This window comes from Phocoena sinus, chromosome 11 (assembly GCF_008692025.1).
Source record: "Phocoena sinus isolate mPhoSin1 chromosome 11, mPhoSin1.pri, whole genome shotgun sequence".
Taxonomy (NCBI): Eukaryota; Metazoa; Chordata; class Mammalia; order Artiodactyla; family Phocoenidae; genus Phocoena; species Phocoena sinus.
In genome coordinates this window covers 52334162-52349228 of record NC_045773.1, presented here as the reverse complement: position 1 = coordinate 52349228, position 15067 = coordinate 52334162, and the positions used below count along the sequence as shown (strand labels likewise).

The 15067-nt window shown below is 46.8% G+C and overlaps 1 protein-coding gene across 2 annotated transcripts in view; it reads left to right on the top strand.

Annotated features, from left to right (window-relative positions):
- Nucleotides 1-15067, top strand: part of CMTM8 (CKLF like MARVEL transmembrane domain containing 8) — a 92446-nt gene that overhangs the window by 75944 nt on the left and 1435 nt on the right. The window contains exons 2-3 of one of the 2 annotated variants that reach the window (XM_032650203.1): nucleotides 10370-10543; nucleotides 14532-14648. In XM_032650203.1, the coding sequence (XP_032506094.1) occupies nucleotides 10370-10543; nucleotides 14532-14648 (291 nt within the window). The remainder of the gene's footprint in view (nucleotides 1-10369; nucleotides 10544-14531; nucleotides 14649-15067) is intronic. The other variant, XM_032650204.1, reaches the window with a different exon arrangement.

Below are 15067 nucleotides of genomic sequence, written 5' to 3'. Positions count from 1 at the left end.
TACTTGAGGAGCGGTCAAGCAGGGCCAGAGGGAGACACCCACCCTCATGGTGTGTGAAAGTGGGAAGACGACCAAGAAGAAAGTGGTTTGAAATACCCCCGGGTGATTCACATATGCATCTCCCAGGTGCTGGTCCCCCCACTCCCATTTGAAAACTACTTTCCTAGCTCTGTCTTCCCCATTTCCCAGATTGGGAAGCAGAGGCCTGAAGAGGCACAGTTTCTTGTTGAAGAAAGCAGCAGGTATTAAGCATACTTCAGTAAAGCTTAGTCGGGGCGCATGGATTAAATTTGCCTTTCCAAGTCTTTGTATTAATTAATCCTTATCGCAAGCCAGCCGAGTACATTCTTGTCAGATCTGTTTCCAGGCAACATCTGGGTCTAATGGGTGGGTCCCAGACCGAGTTTATTCTTCCACATCCTGCCACCTCTGTGGAATGTGCTTCAAGTGTAGGAACTTATCCAGACAGATGGGTAAACTCTGGTCTCATCCCACCTTAGGGGGACCGTAGCTCCTAAATCTTTCGTAAGCAGTGTTTGGTCACCCTCTAGTGGGTAAATGGAAAAGTTCGCCATGCTTGCTGAACAGAAGCACTACTGATCTGGAAGGGGCGTGGAGGTGACTCGACAGCACTCAGCAGGTGTAGGGAGCTGTCATCTTGAGTATGATACAGTTCCTCGGTGGTGCAGGGAAAGGGTGCACGCTTTTTCCCTATCATCTCCTCTGGCTCAATGTGTTAATAATCTGGTTTATTTGAAACAATGCAGGAAACAAAAATGTAACAACTATATGTGCACGTGTGTATATTTCCTGATGCAGAGAGTAAGTGTGACGGTTAACAGGATTGGCTAAATTTTTTCTGTAAAGGTCCAGATAGTAGATATTTTAGGCTTTGCAGCCAAAGGCCATGCACTCTGCTGTTGTAGCATGAAAACAGCCTTAGATAACGCTTAAATGGATGAGCATTGGCCATGTTTGTGGATTGTACATAACAGGCAGCGGGGCTGCGGGTGACCATGGCCCACAGTTGTCAACCCCCATGAAAAAGAAGGAAGTGGATTGTGTTCATCTCTCACACGAGGTGGTAGAGTCCTCAGGGGTGGGGACTCGTGCCCTGCTCACCTTTGGACCCTGAGCACCCAGCACTGTGTCTGGCTTGTAGCAGGTGCTCACGGCGTGGTTGCTGACCTGAGGCGGCTCTGATGTCAACCTCTGTAATATATCAGCTTTCTTCCAGGGTTTCTTGGTCTTCATTGAGTTAAAAACAGCAACTCTCTGAACCGGATGTTTAAAGCATCAGAGCAGATAGGATTTGCAGCCATCCCTGTTTTCTTTCTATTTGTCTCTATTTTAAATGAACCAGGGTGCCACATGAGAGGCCAGCAGATAGTAGGCTTTGTAACGATGAGCTCGAGCACTGCCTGGTGGCCCAGCATCAGTGGGCAGCTCTGAGGAGTTTTGTTTTGCATAACCAGGCATGGGTTTGCATCAAGGCATCTGCTCATTTTACCAGAGCTTATTTCTGCCCAGAGACTTGAGCTTGGGAGGGGTTGGCTGGTGGCATTCTAGGTGACGCTCCGAACCAGCACAGCAAGAAAACAGAGCAGGTGCTGGCCTCTTCAGCCTTGCATGTGGCTGGCCCTCAGGGCAGGTTTGTGGTCTGCCAAATGCTCTGTTTTTGACATTATTAATCACAATAGTAGTTATCATTTATAGAGCATCTTGTCTCATGTGAATTCTAGAAGATACATTTTATCCCTGGGTACAGATGAAGAAACTGAGGCACAGAGAAATTAACTGATTTGGGGCATGTTATTGATATTATGTGGCAGCATAGTTAAAAGTCTGGGCTAAGTTATGTAACATGTAGTGCCTGTTTCTCCATTTGTAAAACGGTCCTGATGAAAGTTATTCAGGGGGCAGCTGTGTGGGTTAAAGTGAAGCGAGGCATGTAAAGCTCTTCCTTACTCTCTAAGACATAATATGCTATTACTGTTACCTGGGGCCTGGGCACATAGTAAGTGCTCAAAAAATATTGGTTAAAGAGATAAATGTTATTTGCCCAGTCACACAGCTGGTACGAATTCAAAGCCTGAATCTTTCTACCAGGCCACATGGCCTTGGCATTGTACCATTTAACCAAATAGGAATGGAGGACATGGTAACCATGATATTGAGGGTGTCCACACAGGCAGAGAGGACAGAGCTGAAGGGTCAAACGCTCCTGGTTCACTTAGCCTGGCATCTTGTTGGGCATCTTGCCCATAGGAGAGGCCTCAAGTTCAGTCCATATGTCCGGGAGCTGGACATAGGTAAGACTCCTTGGCTCCATACAGGTGTAAAAATCTTGAAAGATAGAGAAGAGGATACTGGGAAAGGAGGAGGGGACGGCTTCCCGGGAGTCACTGTCAACCCTGTTAATAATACTAGCATAATAGTAATAACTGACCTAGCACCCAGCTGATCCCAGGCACTGCTGTGCATATATTAACTCCCTTTGTCTTCCAACAACCCTATGAGGAAAGTTTCTGTATCCCCATTTTACAGATAAGGAAACAGGCTCAGGTTGGTAACTTGGCCAAGGACAGGCGGAATCTGGAGTACCTGATTTCCCCACTGAGCCAGCTCTGCTTCTCAGTCTGATGTTACCGCGAGTGCTAGCATCACCCCAGCCAGAGAATGGGGAAGTGGAGAAGGGGAGGAAGGCATCAAGACCCGATGCTACAAATTAAAATAACATCAGACTAGATGTTTGGTTCTGCTCTGACCACTAACTAGCTCTAAGCTTGTTGATCCCAAACATCTCCTGAACTTCTCTTCCAGCATTCACATTCTTTGGCCCTCAAACCACTATGGAATGAGTCTTGACTTTGAGAAAAGGTGCTGTCTGGAGACTGACATCCGATGCCAAGCCATGGGCCAGTCTCCTCTGGAACTGAACTTCCATGTGCCCTTCGTGTATTGGGTCGGAGCCTGTGGGAGACTCATGTCATCAGATGGGATGTCTTTGAGATCTCAGAGTCTTGGCTTTCCCTCCATCACCCAAATGTTGCCTGGCTAACTCCCATTCACCTACTTAATCTTAAACTGCCTCTGACCATCCAGACCTGGTTGGGTCCTTGTGCTTTACATTATTGTATCAGCCTAGTTTCTTTTCATAGGACTTAACCACAGTTCATAGTCGAATATCCATTGACGGACCTTTTCCAGAGGCAGAAACCATGCCTGTTTTCCCACATCATTGCACCACCAGTGCACACTCAGTGAGTCTTTTTTTAAATAAATTGGGTCTTCGTTGCGGTGTGCGGGCTTCTCGTTGCGGTGGCTTCTCTCGTTGCGGAGCACAGGCTCTAGGTGCGTGGGCTTCAGTAGTTGTGGCACATGGGCTTAGTAGTTGTGGCTTGCGGGCTTTAGAACGCAGGTTCAGTAGTTGTGGCGCACGGGCTTAGTTGCTCCGCGGCATGTGAGATCTTCCTGGACTAGGGCTTGAACCCTTTGTCCCCTGAGTTGGCAGGAGGATTCTTAACCACTGTGCCACCAGGGAAGCCCTCAGTGAGGTTTTTTAATGTTTGAATGTTGTCACGTGTGTGTGGTATTAAACATGACAGGAGGAGACAGCCTGGCATGGTCATATTGTTTGGTTCTCTCCTTGCAGGACACATAAGAGTAAGTCTACAGTAGCCAGTTTTCAACGCCACTTTATTGCAAGGAATTAATATGGTCAATGATCTAAAGCCCAATGAGGTATTTTGGAGGTGTGCTGAGCTCACACCTGGATCAACACAACTCCCCAGGGCAAAGCCAGCTGGAAACAGCTGGTGCGTTGCTCCCAGGGTAGCCTAGTTCATTGTCAGTAGTCACCTGTTTTCAAGGCTGAAGGACAGATGGCGTCCATCCCAGTTCCAGGCTAAAGTCAGAAAGAAGTCAGCCAACCCGTAGTGCCTCGAAAAAGCCCTGGCTCATAAGAGATGCTCAGTGTACATTTGAATAAATGAGACCCTTTAAACTCCTCTGAGCAGCAGAACAGCTGTCACAAAGTTCAGAGTCAGGAGAGAACTCACAGACAAACTCAGTGTGTCTTTCAGTGTGATTTTTAAAAGTCTAAGGCATCTGTTTCCTTGGTTCACAGGACCCTAGAATAAGGAAGCTGCGTGGGGGCATGTGCATGCGGAGGGTCCAGCAGGGCTGTTGGAATCAGCTCACTGACGGTCTCAAGAGGTCATGACGTTGAAGGTTTTCCGTTTTAAAAAACTTTCTTCAGAGTAAAAACACATATCTGGTACCATTGAGGAAGCGGGGTGGGTGGGGCAATCAATCTCATTCCACAAGGCAGTTAATTGAAATATTCAGTCCATTGCATCATCCCTATTGCTTTCCCCTCCTTGTTATCATTTGTTCAGGTCAATATTCAGTATTTGTTATCTCTGTGTAAATATTAGAGTCAAGTGTTACAGTGAACACTTAACTACAAACAGCTGCTAATAGTTTCTTCTGGTATTTAGTGACGTTAATAACGTACATATTTTTTAAGAATTTGCTCACTTTTCTTTGTAGCTAATTCACCTCGCGTTTTTCTAATAGCCTTTCAGTAAAGTTTCCCACAAGCCATTCCCATCAGATAATCAGAGTTCTCGTTTTTATCTTGGATGCATTTCTCCTGGGGATCTCCCTTCACCTTGGAATTCCCTTTACCTTTCTGTTGGGCTGACTTTCTGGTTTCCTGGATCCCTTGTCTTCCCCTTTCTTGGCTTCCTCCCTCACTTGGGGTGGAGCAGATTCCCTAATCGACTCACCAGGTTAAGAAGGTAAAGTGACAAAAGGCACGGTGGTGATGGCCTTCACCATGCCTGTCTTTTGTTTTTGGGTTTTTAAAATTATTATATATTTGGCTGCGCTGGGTCTTAGTTGCGGCACGCAGGATCTTTTAGTTGCGACATGGGGGGGATCTTCCCAGACCAGGGATGGAACCGGGGCCCCCTGCATTGGGAGTGTGAAGTCTTAACCACTGGACCACCAGGGAAGTCCCTGTCTTTTGAGTCACTCGGCTCCGATCTGACTGGGTTATACCTTCTGTGCCTGGGTCGTTTGTCATGCCTGGATTTCCCCTCCTTCTGGGGATTACCCTCACCTTTCTCCCACAGCGTTCTGTTGGTTTACTCAATAGTTCCTCTTTTAGAGTTTATACCCTCATTTTGTTGGGTCATATCCTTCAGTAGATTACTGAGAGAGAATGTGTGGAAGGTGGATTCTTTTTAGATGTTGCATATCTGAAAAAAAAAAAAAAAAAGTCTGCCTCTTGCTCTTCACTGATTATTTTCCTGGGTAACTTCTGGGTTAGAAACCACTTTCCAATTTGAAAGCATTTGCCATTATTTTCTAACATTCTGTCTGCTTCTGGAAAAGGTTAAAAGCCTTTCTGTTTTCTGATCCTTGGTGGTTCTTTGATTGTTCAAAACATCTTCTCTTTGCACCTGAGGCTCTGAGATTTCTGAACCTCGGTTGGGTCCGTTTTCATCCATTATGCTGGGTACTCAGGGGAGCCCCTTCCAAAAATGTGTCACTTTTGTCTCCTTTCCTATTCATCTCATTCTGATGATAATTTTAGAAGGGTTTGGGAAAGGAACAAAGTTAGATTCATGTGTCCATTTTGACATCTTTACCTAAAAGCCTAAAATACATGCTGAAGCTACAGGAATTGGTGCTGGCACAGCAGTCAACATAGATGAGTGGAATAAAGGTTCCAGAAACTGACCCAAAATGTGAGAAGTCATCAGTAAGTGATAACAGATCACCTGACCATCTGCTGGAAAAAAATAAAGTTGGACTTTCTTCACCCCATATATAGAATTCAGTTCTAGTTTGTTTAAAGATTTAAGCGTACACACAAAACTATCAGAAAATATAGGAGAATATTTTTATAATCTTGTGCTGAGGAAGCCCTTCCTAAGTACATAGGAATAGAAGAAGGCTCAAAGAGCTACCAGTTAACTGTGTAAAAATGTTAAACTCCCACGTGACTAAAGACTGAATTTAAAAAAGCTGGATGGGAAAATATTGCCTCATATGTAGTTTGTTACCATCTCTGTTATGTAAAGATTTCTACAGATCAGTGAGAAAGTGATTTTTTTTAAACGTCAATAAATCGGAACTAGAAGTGGCTAATAAGTATTTGAAAAGATGCTCTTCCATCCTCAGGACTGATCAGGAAAATGCAAACTAAAATAAGCAAGAAGGATACAGTACATCTGTTCTTAGTGTGTGGTCCCTGAACCAGTGGCATCCCCTGGGAACTTAGAAATGCAGATTCTCAGATCCCTTCCTAGACCTACTGCTAATCACAAACTCTGGGGGGAAGCCCATCCGCCTGTAGGTTAACAAGCCCTTCAGTTGATTCTGATGTTTGAGAACCATTGCTGGGCAGCTGAGAGAGTGAACAAATGACGTTCAGTGTCGTGGATGAAACTCATGATGTTGAGTGAGAGAAATCAAACATGGGAGCATGGACGATAGGATTCCATGTCTCTGAAGTTCCAAAACAGGATGACAGAAACCAGGGGGGTTGGGACCCTCGGAGGAGGGAAGGAGTAACTAGACGTGATGGAACCCCCCGCTCTGCCACAGCAGTGCTAGTCATGTTCTCTTTCTTGAGTGGATGCTGGTGACACAAGTTGGTCCAGTTTGTGAAAATTCATTGAGCTGTTCACTTAGGATTGGTACACTTTTCTCTGTGCTGTACTTCAGTCAAGCAGTGAAGGGCAAAACATGAGGTCTCTTTTGTTTTGTTTTTTAGTCAGGTTTTTTTTTTTTTTTTGGGGGGGTTCTTTTGCGGTACGCGGACCTCTCACTGTTGTGGCCTCTCCCGTTGCGGAGCACAGACTCCGAACGCGCAGGCTCAGCGGCCATGGCTCACGGGCCTAGCCGCTCCGCTGGATGTGGGAGCCGGGCACGAACCCATGTCCCCTGCATCGGCAGGCAGACTCTCAACCACTGTGCCACCAGGGAAGCCCTTTAGTCAGGTTTTTAATCATTTAAAACCTGGGCATTTAATGAGGTTGGAAGGGAAGAGCAGACATACTCAGATGAGAGGATGAGTTAGCACAAGTTTTTTGATGAGTAATTTGACATACCTCTAAAGCTTAAAATATTCTAGAAATTCCACTTCTAGGAATCTATCCTGGAATTCACGTTTGCAGAGGTATACATTATATAAGAATGTTCCCTGGGTATTTTTTGTACAAACATAAAGGAGACAACTTAAATTTTTCTCCATAGGAAACTGGTTACATGAATTATGGAAAACTGGGCAGCTGTTAAAATCGACATAGATCTGGAAAGAGGTCCTCGGTGGCATGGCTGACTGAAAGAAACAAGTTATAGGCACCATATACTGAGTGATCCGTATTTTTAAAGGAGAAAGAAAAGGATTTGCAGGTGGTAGTTATAAATGCAAGCGAAAGAAGTTAGGAAGGCTCAATGTAAAATTTTTATATTGGTTTCTCGAGAATTTACAACTGGTGTTTGTAACTTCTTTGTGTGTTTTATATATAGTTTTTATACTGCTGTGCTTATTTTTACCTGCACTTATCACTTTCTTAAACTTTAAGTCTTAGATTTACCATTCAAAAAAAAGGGTTGGCTTAAAATAATGTTTATCAGTGAAAAAACAATTTTTGTAGTCTAAACAAAGATCTACTTACACACACACACACACACACAGGGCTGAGTAACATTTTTGTGGAGTGCTTTTCATCAGTATTGGTTATAGTGAGCGACAAAAAGTGTGCTTCTGGATATATTTCACTTGCCTAGGAAATTCACTTGGGTAGAGTAATTGTTTTCTTGACAGTTCTTTTCCTGTGTTTGCTGATAAGATCTTGGGTCAAGGATTCCTGTTTTTTGAGAGACAGCTCAGTTAGCGATATTATCTCTGTGTGTAAAAGATGACCACCGCTAGCACATTAGACAGCGTCTCTGGATAGTGGACTGCACTTGCTTTAATAATGAAAACCCTTTTCGCATTCAGAGCCGAGAGCTGTTAGCTGAGCCTGTTTAGCTGGCACAAGCTTACGCCGGCAGCTCTTAAACTCTTGCACCCTCCTGGAGAGACAGCTGCCACGTTGCCGTGGCTCTTCCTGTGGTTATTTCCTGTGTGAATCAACAGAGGGCCCTTCTGACCTCTTCAGTTTGAATCAGGAAGTCCTTCTTGTTGTTTCAGACCCTGCCATGCTGGATGAGGTGTGTTACCTGTCTTACTGATCCAATGGAATAGCACACCTGTCAGTTGTGATGAATTCCGGACCAAAACCCCATGGGTGTTGAGGCTTGGCACTTCCTGGGATTTTATCCTGTTTTGTGCTGCTTCACTTTCAATTAATTCCGTTGCCACAGATGTAAACACAAAAATACATCTCCATTAAATGTTTCTTCGGAATTCATATACGACATCAAGCAGATAAAAGAACATCAACTTTCGGCTCTAAGGAGGGGAAGCAACAGCACTTAGAGTCTGTTCCCTGTTCCCCAGCACAGACATCCAGACCTTGCCAGGGAGGTGGGCTTGACTCAGTGAACAGTTTAAAAGGTCCCCTGGAAGCCTGTCTGAGGGCTAAGTGATCCTAACACGAAGTCTTTCCTAAAGAGGGGCCTGAACTCTTCCTCCTGGACTGTCCACTTCTAACCCCATCCTGAGGTCTCTGGCTCCCCTAGACTGGATAGGTTGTAAACTGAGCCCAGGTCAGCCCTTTAACCTGTTCCTCTTTCATCTTTCCAGCTGAGGAAGTGACACCCTAATCCACTGGGGAGTCTTTCCAGAAACCTGGGGGTAATTCCACTTTATCCTAATCGAATCTGTCAAATCTGTGAAGGTTCTGTCTCCTTCTGAAATTTCCCTTGAATCACTCACTTCCCAGTATTCACCAGCATCTTGGTGTTGGACGCATCCTCTTCTTCCACTTGGATTATTACAGCAGTCTCCGAACTGTTTCCCTACCCCTACCCCCGACTCTGCTTGCCTGTTCTCGCCATGCAGTCAGAGTGATCTTGCAAAAACTTAACCTGATCTTATCATTGTCTGGCTCAGAATCCTCCTGTAGCTCTTAGGATAAAGTACAAAATCCTTAGGTGTCCTGGGCCCACGTAATCTGACCCTCCCCAAGCCCTCTAACGTCTTGTACCCATGTCCTAACGTCCTCCACTCTCCTACAGGTTCTAGAAGGCCCCTCCCCTGCAGCCCTCTGCCCATGCCATGCTCTCTGCCTGGGACGGTGTCTTCTGCCTGTCTTACTAGCTCCCACAGGGTCTTCACGCTCTTCCTCAGCACAGCCCCCTCGGACATCTGTTGTCCCTGCCTAAAAGGTCACAGCCCCCGTCACAGACCCTTGTCACACCCTTTATTTCCTTCAGAGCATTTTCACAACTGTAACTATTCAGATATTTCCCCCCATGAGACTCTAAGTCATGCGTGAGCAGGTCTGTTTGGTTTCTGCCCTGCTCTATCCTTGGGGCCCACGGAGCAGGAAGCCCGGCCTGTGGCATGTGCTCAGGGCAGGTGCTCAGGTGTCAATGCCGAATGACCAGCTTTGTGATCAGAGTCACTTTCACGTCTTGTCCCACATCCCATGGAGAGAGCTGAGACAGGAAGGAAATCACTTGCCCCGAGTTACACAGCAGCCAGATCTGCTGCCAGAGTCCGTCCCACACGCCTGATGCTGCCTCCTGGGAATAGAGTTTAGATGCCAACTTTCCTGAGTTAGGAATAAAGTCCTCCTGGGCCCTGGAAGGCACACCTCGCCGTGGCCTCTCTCCTTGAGGACCAGAGATTCACACAGCGTAGACCAGCATCCTTCCTTCACTCAGTGGTGATGTGATGGGGCTTTGGGCTTGTCTTGCTCTGTAGCAGCAGTGAAGTTGGGTGACCGTTGTTGGAATAAATGCATGACTTATATCTTGTTCCCTTCGCAGGTATCGGGAGCAGATTCCAGCCACAGATGTGTGTTGTTTTGCCCCTCTTTATTAGTGCTGACATTTAAAAATCGAGATCATCATGTACAAACTTGAGTTTCTGTGTTCTCCTGGGGGTGGGGGTGGGAGAAATATCGAGAAAACCAGCCCACAACTGGCCGGATCTGGGCAGAGACTTACCCCGGAAACAAGGCGTGGGTTTCTTGTTTGTCCTGGTCTCTGCCCTGCCTGTTCCGTTCATTCATTTTACCTTCCTAGCATTTGCAAGAATGTGAGCTTGCGGCCAGATCACATTTGGTACATGTACCCATATATATGAGTAAAAATTGTAATTACTTTTTTCTCTGTCCCCACTTCCTCCTCCTTCTTCATTTTCTCTTCCGCCTCCCTTTTCTTTTCTCTTTTACAGGTTCTGGGACTGCTGGTATGGACACTGATCGCTGGAACTGAGTACTTCCGGGTCCCTGCGTTTGGCTGGGTCATGTTTGTAGCTGTGTTTTACTGGGTCCTCACTGTCTTCTTCCTCATCATCTACATAACGATGACCTACACCAGGATTCCCCAGGTGCCTTGGACCACGGTGGTAAGGAAACCATGGGTGTTCTTTCTGTCCACTGCCCATTAGGTAGGACGGAACTTAGTCCTTCTCCAGACAATTCGGGATTGTCTCTGCCAACAAAGCAGAGGGCAAAGCCAGGGAGAACCCAGCACAGGTGTTTTAAACCTGAGTGTGAAACAGCATTGTTGGAAGGTCCAGGAATTCCTTTTAGGCAAAGTAGCAAACCGGTCCTCAGAAGACTGAATCAAGAGATACACTGCGTACACTCTTGTTTTATTAATTCCCTATAAACAGTGTCATCTAGGAACAGGTGTGTCAGGGCATAGCCCCTGCAGATCTTCTGTCCTCCAAACCCCTCCTGGGGCCGTGGCTTTAACCCTTTTTGTACCAGAGTTCTTTGATGTTGAGAGGTGAAGAGTTAGAACGAAAAATGAAAGTCACTGTTAGAGCAACTAGGTGACCTCACTTGGGGGAGCAGGAGTGGTCAAGAGCGACTGGATTCTTGGGCTTCCCTGGTGGCGCAGTGGTTGAGAGTCCGCCTGCCGATGCAGGGGACACGGGTTCGTGCCCCGGTCCGGGAGGATCCCACGTGCCGCGGAGCGGCTGGGCCCGTGAGCCATGGCCGCTGAGCCTGCGCGTCCGGAGCCTGTGCTCCGCAACAGGAGAGGCCACAACAGTGAGAGGCCCGCGTACCGCAAAAAACAAAAAACAGTGACTGGATTCTTGTCCTGACTCCATGCTGGGTGCATGATTACAAAGGGAGTCACAGCCTGGGGGTGGGGCAGGGGGAATAGATAAGAAAATGTGTAGATTACAGAACCTGTCTTTGTCTGCTTGGGTGCCAAAACAGAATACTCTAGATGGGAAGCTTCAATGACTGAAATTTCTCTCAGTTCTAGAGGCCAGAAGTCTAAGATCAGGTGTCAGTATAGTTGGTTTCTGGTGAAAGCTCTCCTCCTGGCTTGCAGATGCCTGCTGATCTTGCTGTGTCCTCATATGGCAGAGAGAGAAAGAGAGGATGTGAGCTCCCTTTCATCTCTTCTTAGAAGGATACTAACCCCCTCAGGGGGACCCCACTCTCATGAGCTCCTCTAACCCTAATTACCTCAAAGGCCCCATATCCAAATACTATCACGTTGAGGGTTAAGGCTTCAACATATGAATTTGGGGGGACACATTCAGTCCATAATATTCTGCCCCGGGCCTCCCTGGTGGTGCAGTGGTTAAGAATCCGCCTGTCAATGGCGGGGACACGGGTTCGAGCCCTGGTCCGGGAAGATCCCACGTGCCACGGAGCAACTAAGCCCGTGCACCACAACTACTGAGCCTGCACTCTAGAGCCCACGAGCCACAACTACCGAGCCCACGCGCCGCATCTACTGAAGCCCACGCACTCTAGAGCCTGTGCTCCTCAACAAGAGAAGCCACCGCAATGAGAAGCCCGCACACCACAACGAAGAGTAGCCCCCACTTGACTCAACTAGAGAAAGCCTGTGTGCAGCAACGAAGACCCAACACAGTCAAAAATAATAAGTAAATAAAAATAAATAAATGTATAAAAAATACTATACTAATATCAATAAAAATAATATATTTTTAAAAATTCTGCCCCCCCCCCAGTCTTGACCATCTCACATGCAAATACATTCGTTCCATCTCAACATCCCCCAAACTCATTCCAGCATCAACTAAAGTCTTGATCCAAAGTCTCCTTTAAGTATCATCTATGTCAGATACGGGTGGGGCTTGAGGTACAGTTCATCCCGAGGCAGAATTCCTCTCCAGCTATGAACCTGTGAAACCAGACAAGTTGAGTGCTTCCAAAATACAGAGGTGAGACGGATACAGATAGACATTCCCATTTCAAAAGGGAGAAATAGGAAAGAAGGAAGGGGTGACAGGTCCCCAGCAAGCCCAAAAGTTACGAGGCAAATTCCATCTGATCTTAAGGTCCAGAACAATCCTTTTTTTTGGTTCAGTGCTCAGCCTTCCTGGTGCATTGGGGCAGCATTGTCACCCTGGTGTCTCTGCAGGGCGGCCCTGCCCCTGGGGCACTGGGTAGGGACATCCTGCCTCACAGAAAACCCACCCTTTGAAACTGAGCAGGAACCAGCCTGCCCACTGGGCCCGCGATGAGAGTGGCAGCCCTGATGATCTCTGAATCACCTTCGGGTGATTCATTCTTTTCGTGAAAGATAAAGCTATTTCGCAGTCAAATAGTTCTGTGGTTCATTCTGTCCCATAGAATCCAAGAAGTTCCAGAGGCCTCCTTCATTTTGGCCCATCTGCATCCCCTTCAGTTCAAACTTGTAATGTTTCTACTGGTATAATCCCTTACCTATTCCTGGCTTCTGCTGAGATGGTCAATGAGATCTGTGGTTTGTACCTGTAATCTCTTTCTCAAAAGGCTGTTCGGCCACACCCTGAGTGTTCTCTTCTGAAAGAGCTTTCTCATTTTTCACAATATGGCTGAGCTGAGAATTTTTCAAATCTTCAAGTTCTGGTTCTTTTTGGTTTTGTTATTTTTATTTTTTTGGCTGCGCCGCACGGCGTGTGGGATCTTAGTTCCCTGAGCAGGGATGGAACCCATACCCCCTGCATTGGAAGTGCAGAGTTTTAACCACTGGACTGCCAGGGAAGTCCCAGTTCTGGTTCTTTTTTGCTTAACAATTCCTTCTTCAATTCATCTCTCTCCTTTTGCATTTTCCTCCAAGCTGTCGGGGGAACCAGCCCACTCCTTCGGCACTTTGCTAAAAAAATCTCCTCAGCTAAATGTTCAGTGTCATTGCTTAAAGTTCTCCCTTCCACAAAACACTAGAATACCTTTCAGACAAGATCACCTTTCCTCCAGTTTCTAATAACGTATATTCCTCATTTCCACCTGAGACCTCACCAGAATCTCCTTAAACATCCATATTTCTAGCATATGCCTCAGAACTCTCCAGCCGCTCTTCATTAGCCAGTGCCAAAGCCACTTCCGTATTTTTAGCTATTTTGTGACAGTTCTGAAGGGACTCGAAGTCTTGGTCTCCTGACTGCTGGTCGGGGTTCTTATTTTGCTGACCTCTGGCCTAGAGCATCTATTAGTCTGTCTCTCCTCCAAACCTAAGCCTCCTTCATTGATTTATTACATTAAGAACTTAAAATATCGCCTTTCATGTTACTTTTTTTTTTTTTTCTTGTTTAACACTGCTCCCTTCCGAAACTCCCTGGCTTTAAAATGCTCTGATTTGCATTTTCAGAATTTATCATCATGAGGTGTGTCCCCATTTCATAGCTAAGGAAACTGAGGTTTGGAGCCTCCTGACTTTGCACAGGTTCACGCACAATGGGGCCCATGTCTCTCGACTTCCATCCAGCAGTTTTTTCTGATGTCATCCTGCTCTGGGTGCTCTGCTTGAGTAGTGAGTAGAGCCCTGGCCAGCAGTCAGGAGACCCCTCCACGTTGGGGTTCCACACTCACGCATGTGAAGAGACCAGAAAGTCATGCAAGTGAGCGTAAACTGTTGAATCCTTGCCACCCATATGCACTGACTTAAACAACGGCAGGATATTCTTCACAGAGAAGTAAGCTGGAAATGTGCTCCCAGGATCTCTAGATCTTCTGTTGTTGTTGTTTTTTTCCCTTCCTAAGGGAATCCAGACATCTGGGTTTCTGTGTAAACTCCCCCAGTTTTAAGATGTTTACAGACAAATTTTGAAAATTTTGCTTGCTGCTGGCAGATGCTAAACGTCAGACGCGTCTGCCTTCTGGTTGGGATATTTTATTTGCTGCTCCAACTGAGGAGCCCCTTGGCAACCCCTCAAAGCGTTGGTAAGCGAGGAAGCAGCGTGCACTGAGTACCCCCAAGGCGCCGAGGAGCTGCCTTCTCATCGCCCTTGTCCCCTGCCCTGCTCACGAGTCCAGGTGGGCCCCTTGCCACAGCCGGGGTGCGCTTCTGGCCGCTTCTGAGGTCCGGGTATGCCCGGACCTTCCCAGGCTCCCTAAACACTCTGCGCCTCTGTCTCCCAGGGTCTGTGCTTTAATGGCAGTGCCTTCGTCTTATACCTCTCAGCCGCTATTGTGGATGCGTCTTCTGTCTCCCCGGAGAGGGACAGTCACAACTTCAACAGCTGGGCAGCCTCGTCGGTGAGTGAGCATTTCATCCCCACGGTCTCCTCCTCCCTCCCCAAGGCCGGCTGAGGATCTGGGCGAGGAGGACAAAGTTATCTGCAGGGAAAAGCATCACCTGTGGGAGGGACACCTTGGCAGCGAATTTCCTGGTTTGAGCCTCATGGGGCCTCCCGATGGCCTGGAGCACAAAGAGGCTGAAAGAGTCCGCTCGAGTGAAGGCCAAATGCTAGAACAAAATAAGTGTTTGAGGGAGAAAAAACGTTTGAGGGATTCTAAGAATAATTCTGCTGCCTACAGTGTCAGTGGGAGAGAGAGGCAGAAAATGAGCACACTGGGATTCTGTTTGTTGAAGTAGAAATGTTTGTTCATGCTCTAAGGATGCCTAGGAAGATAGACACCAGCAGAGGCTCCTTCCAGGGACTGTGATGGACCAT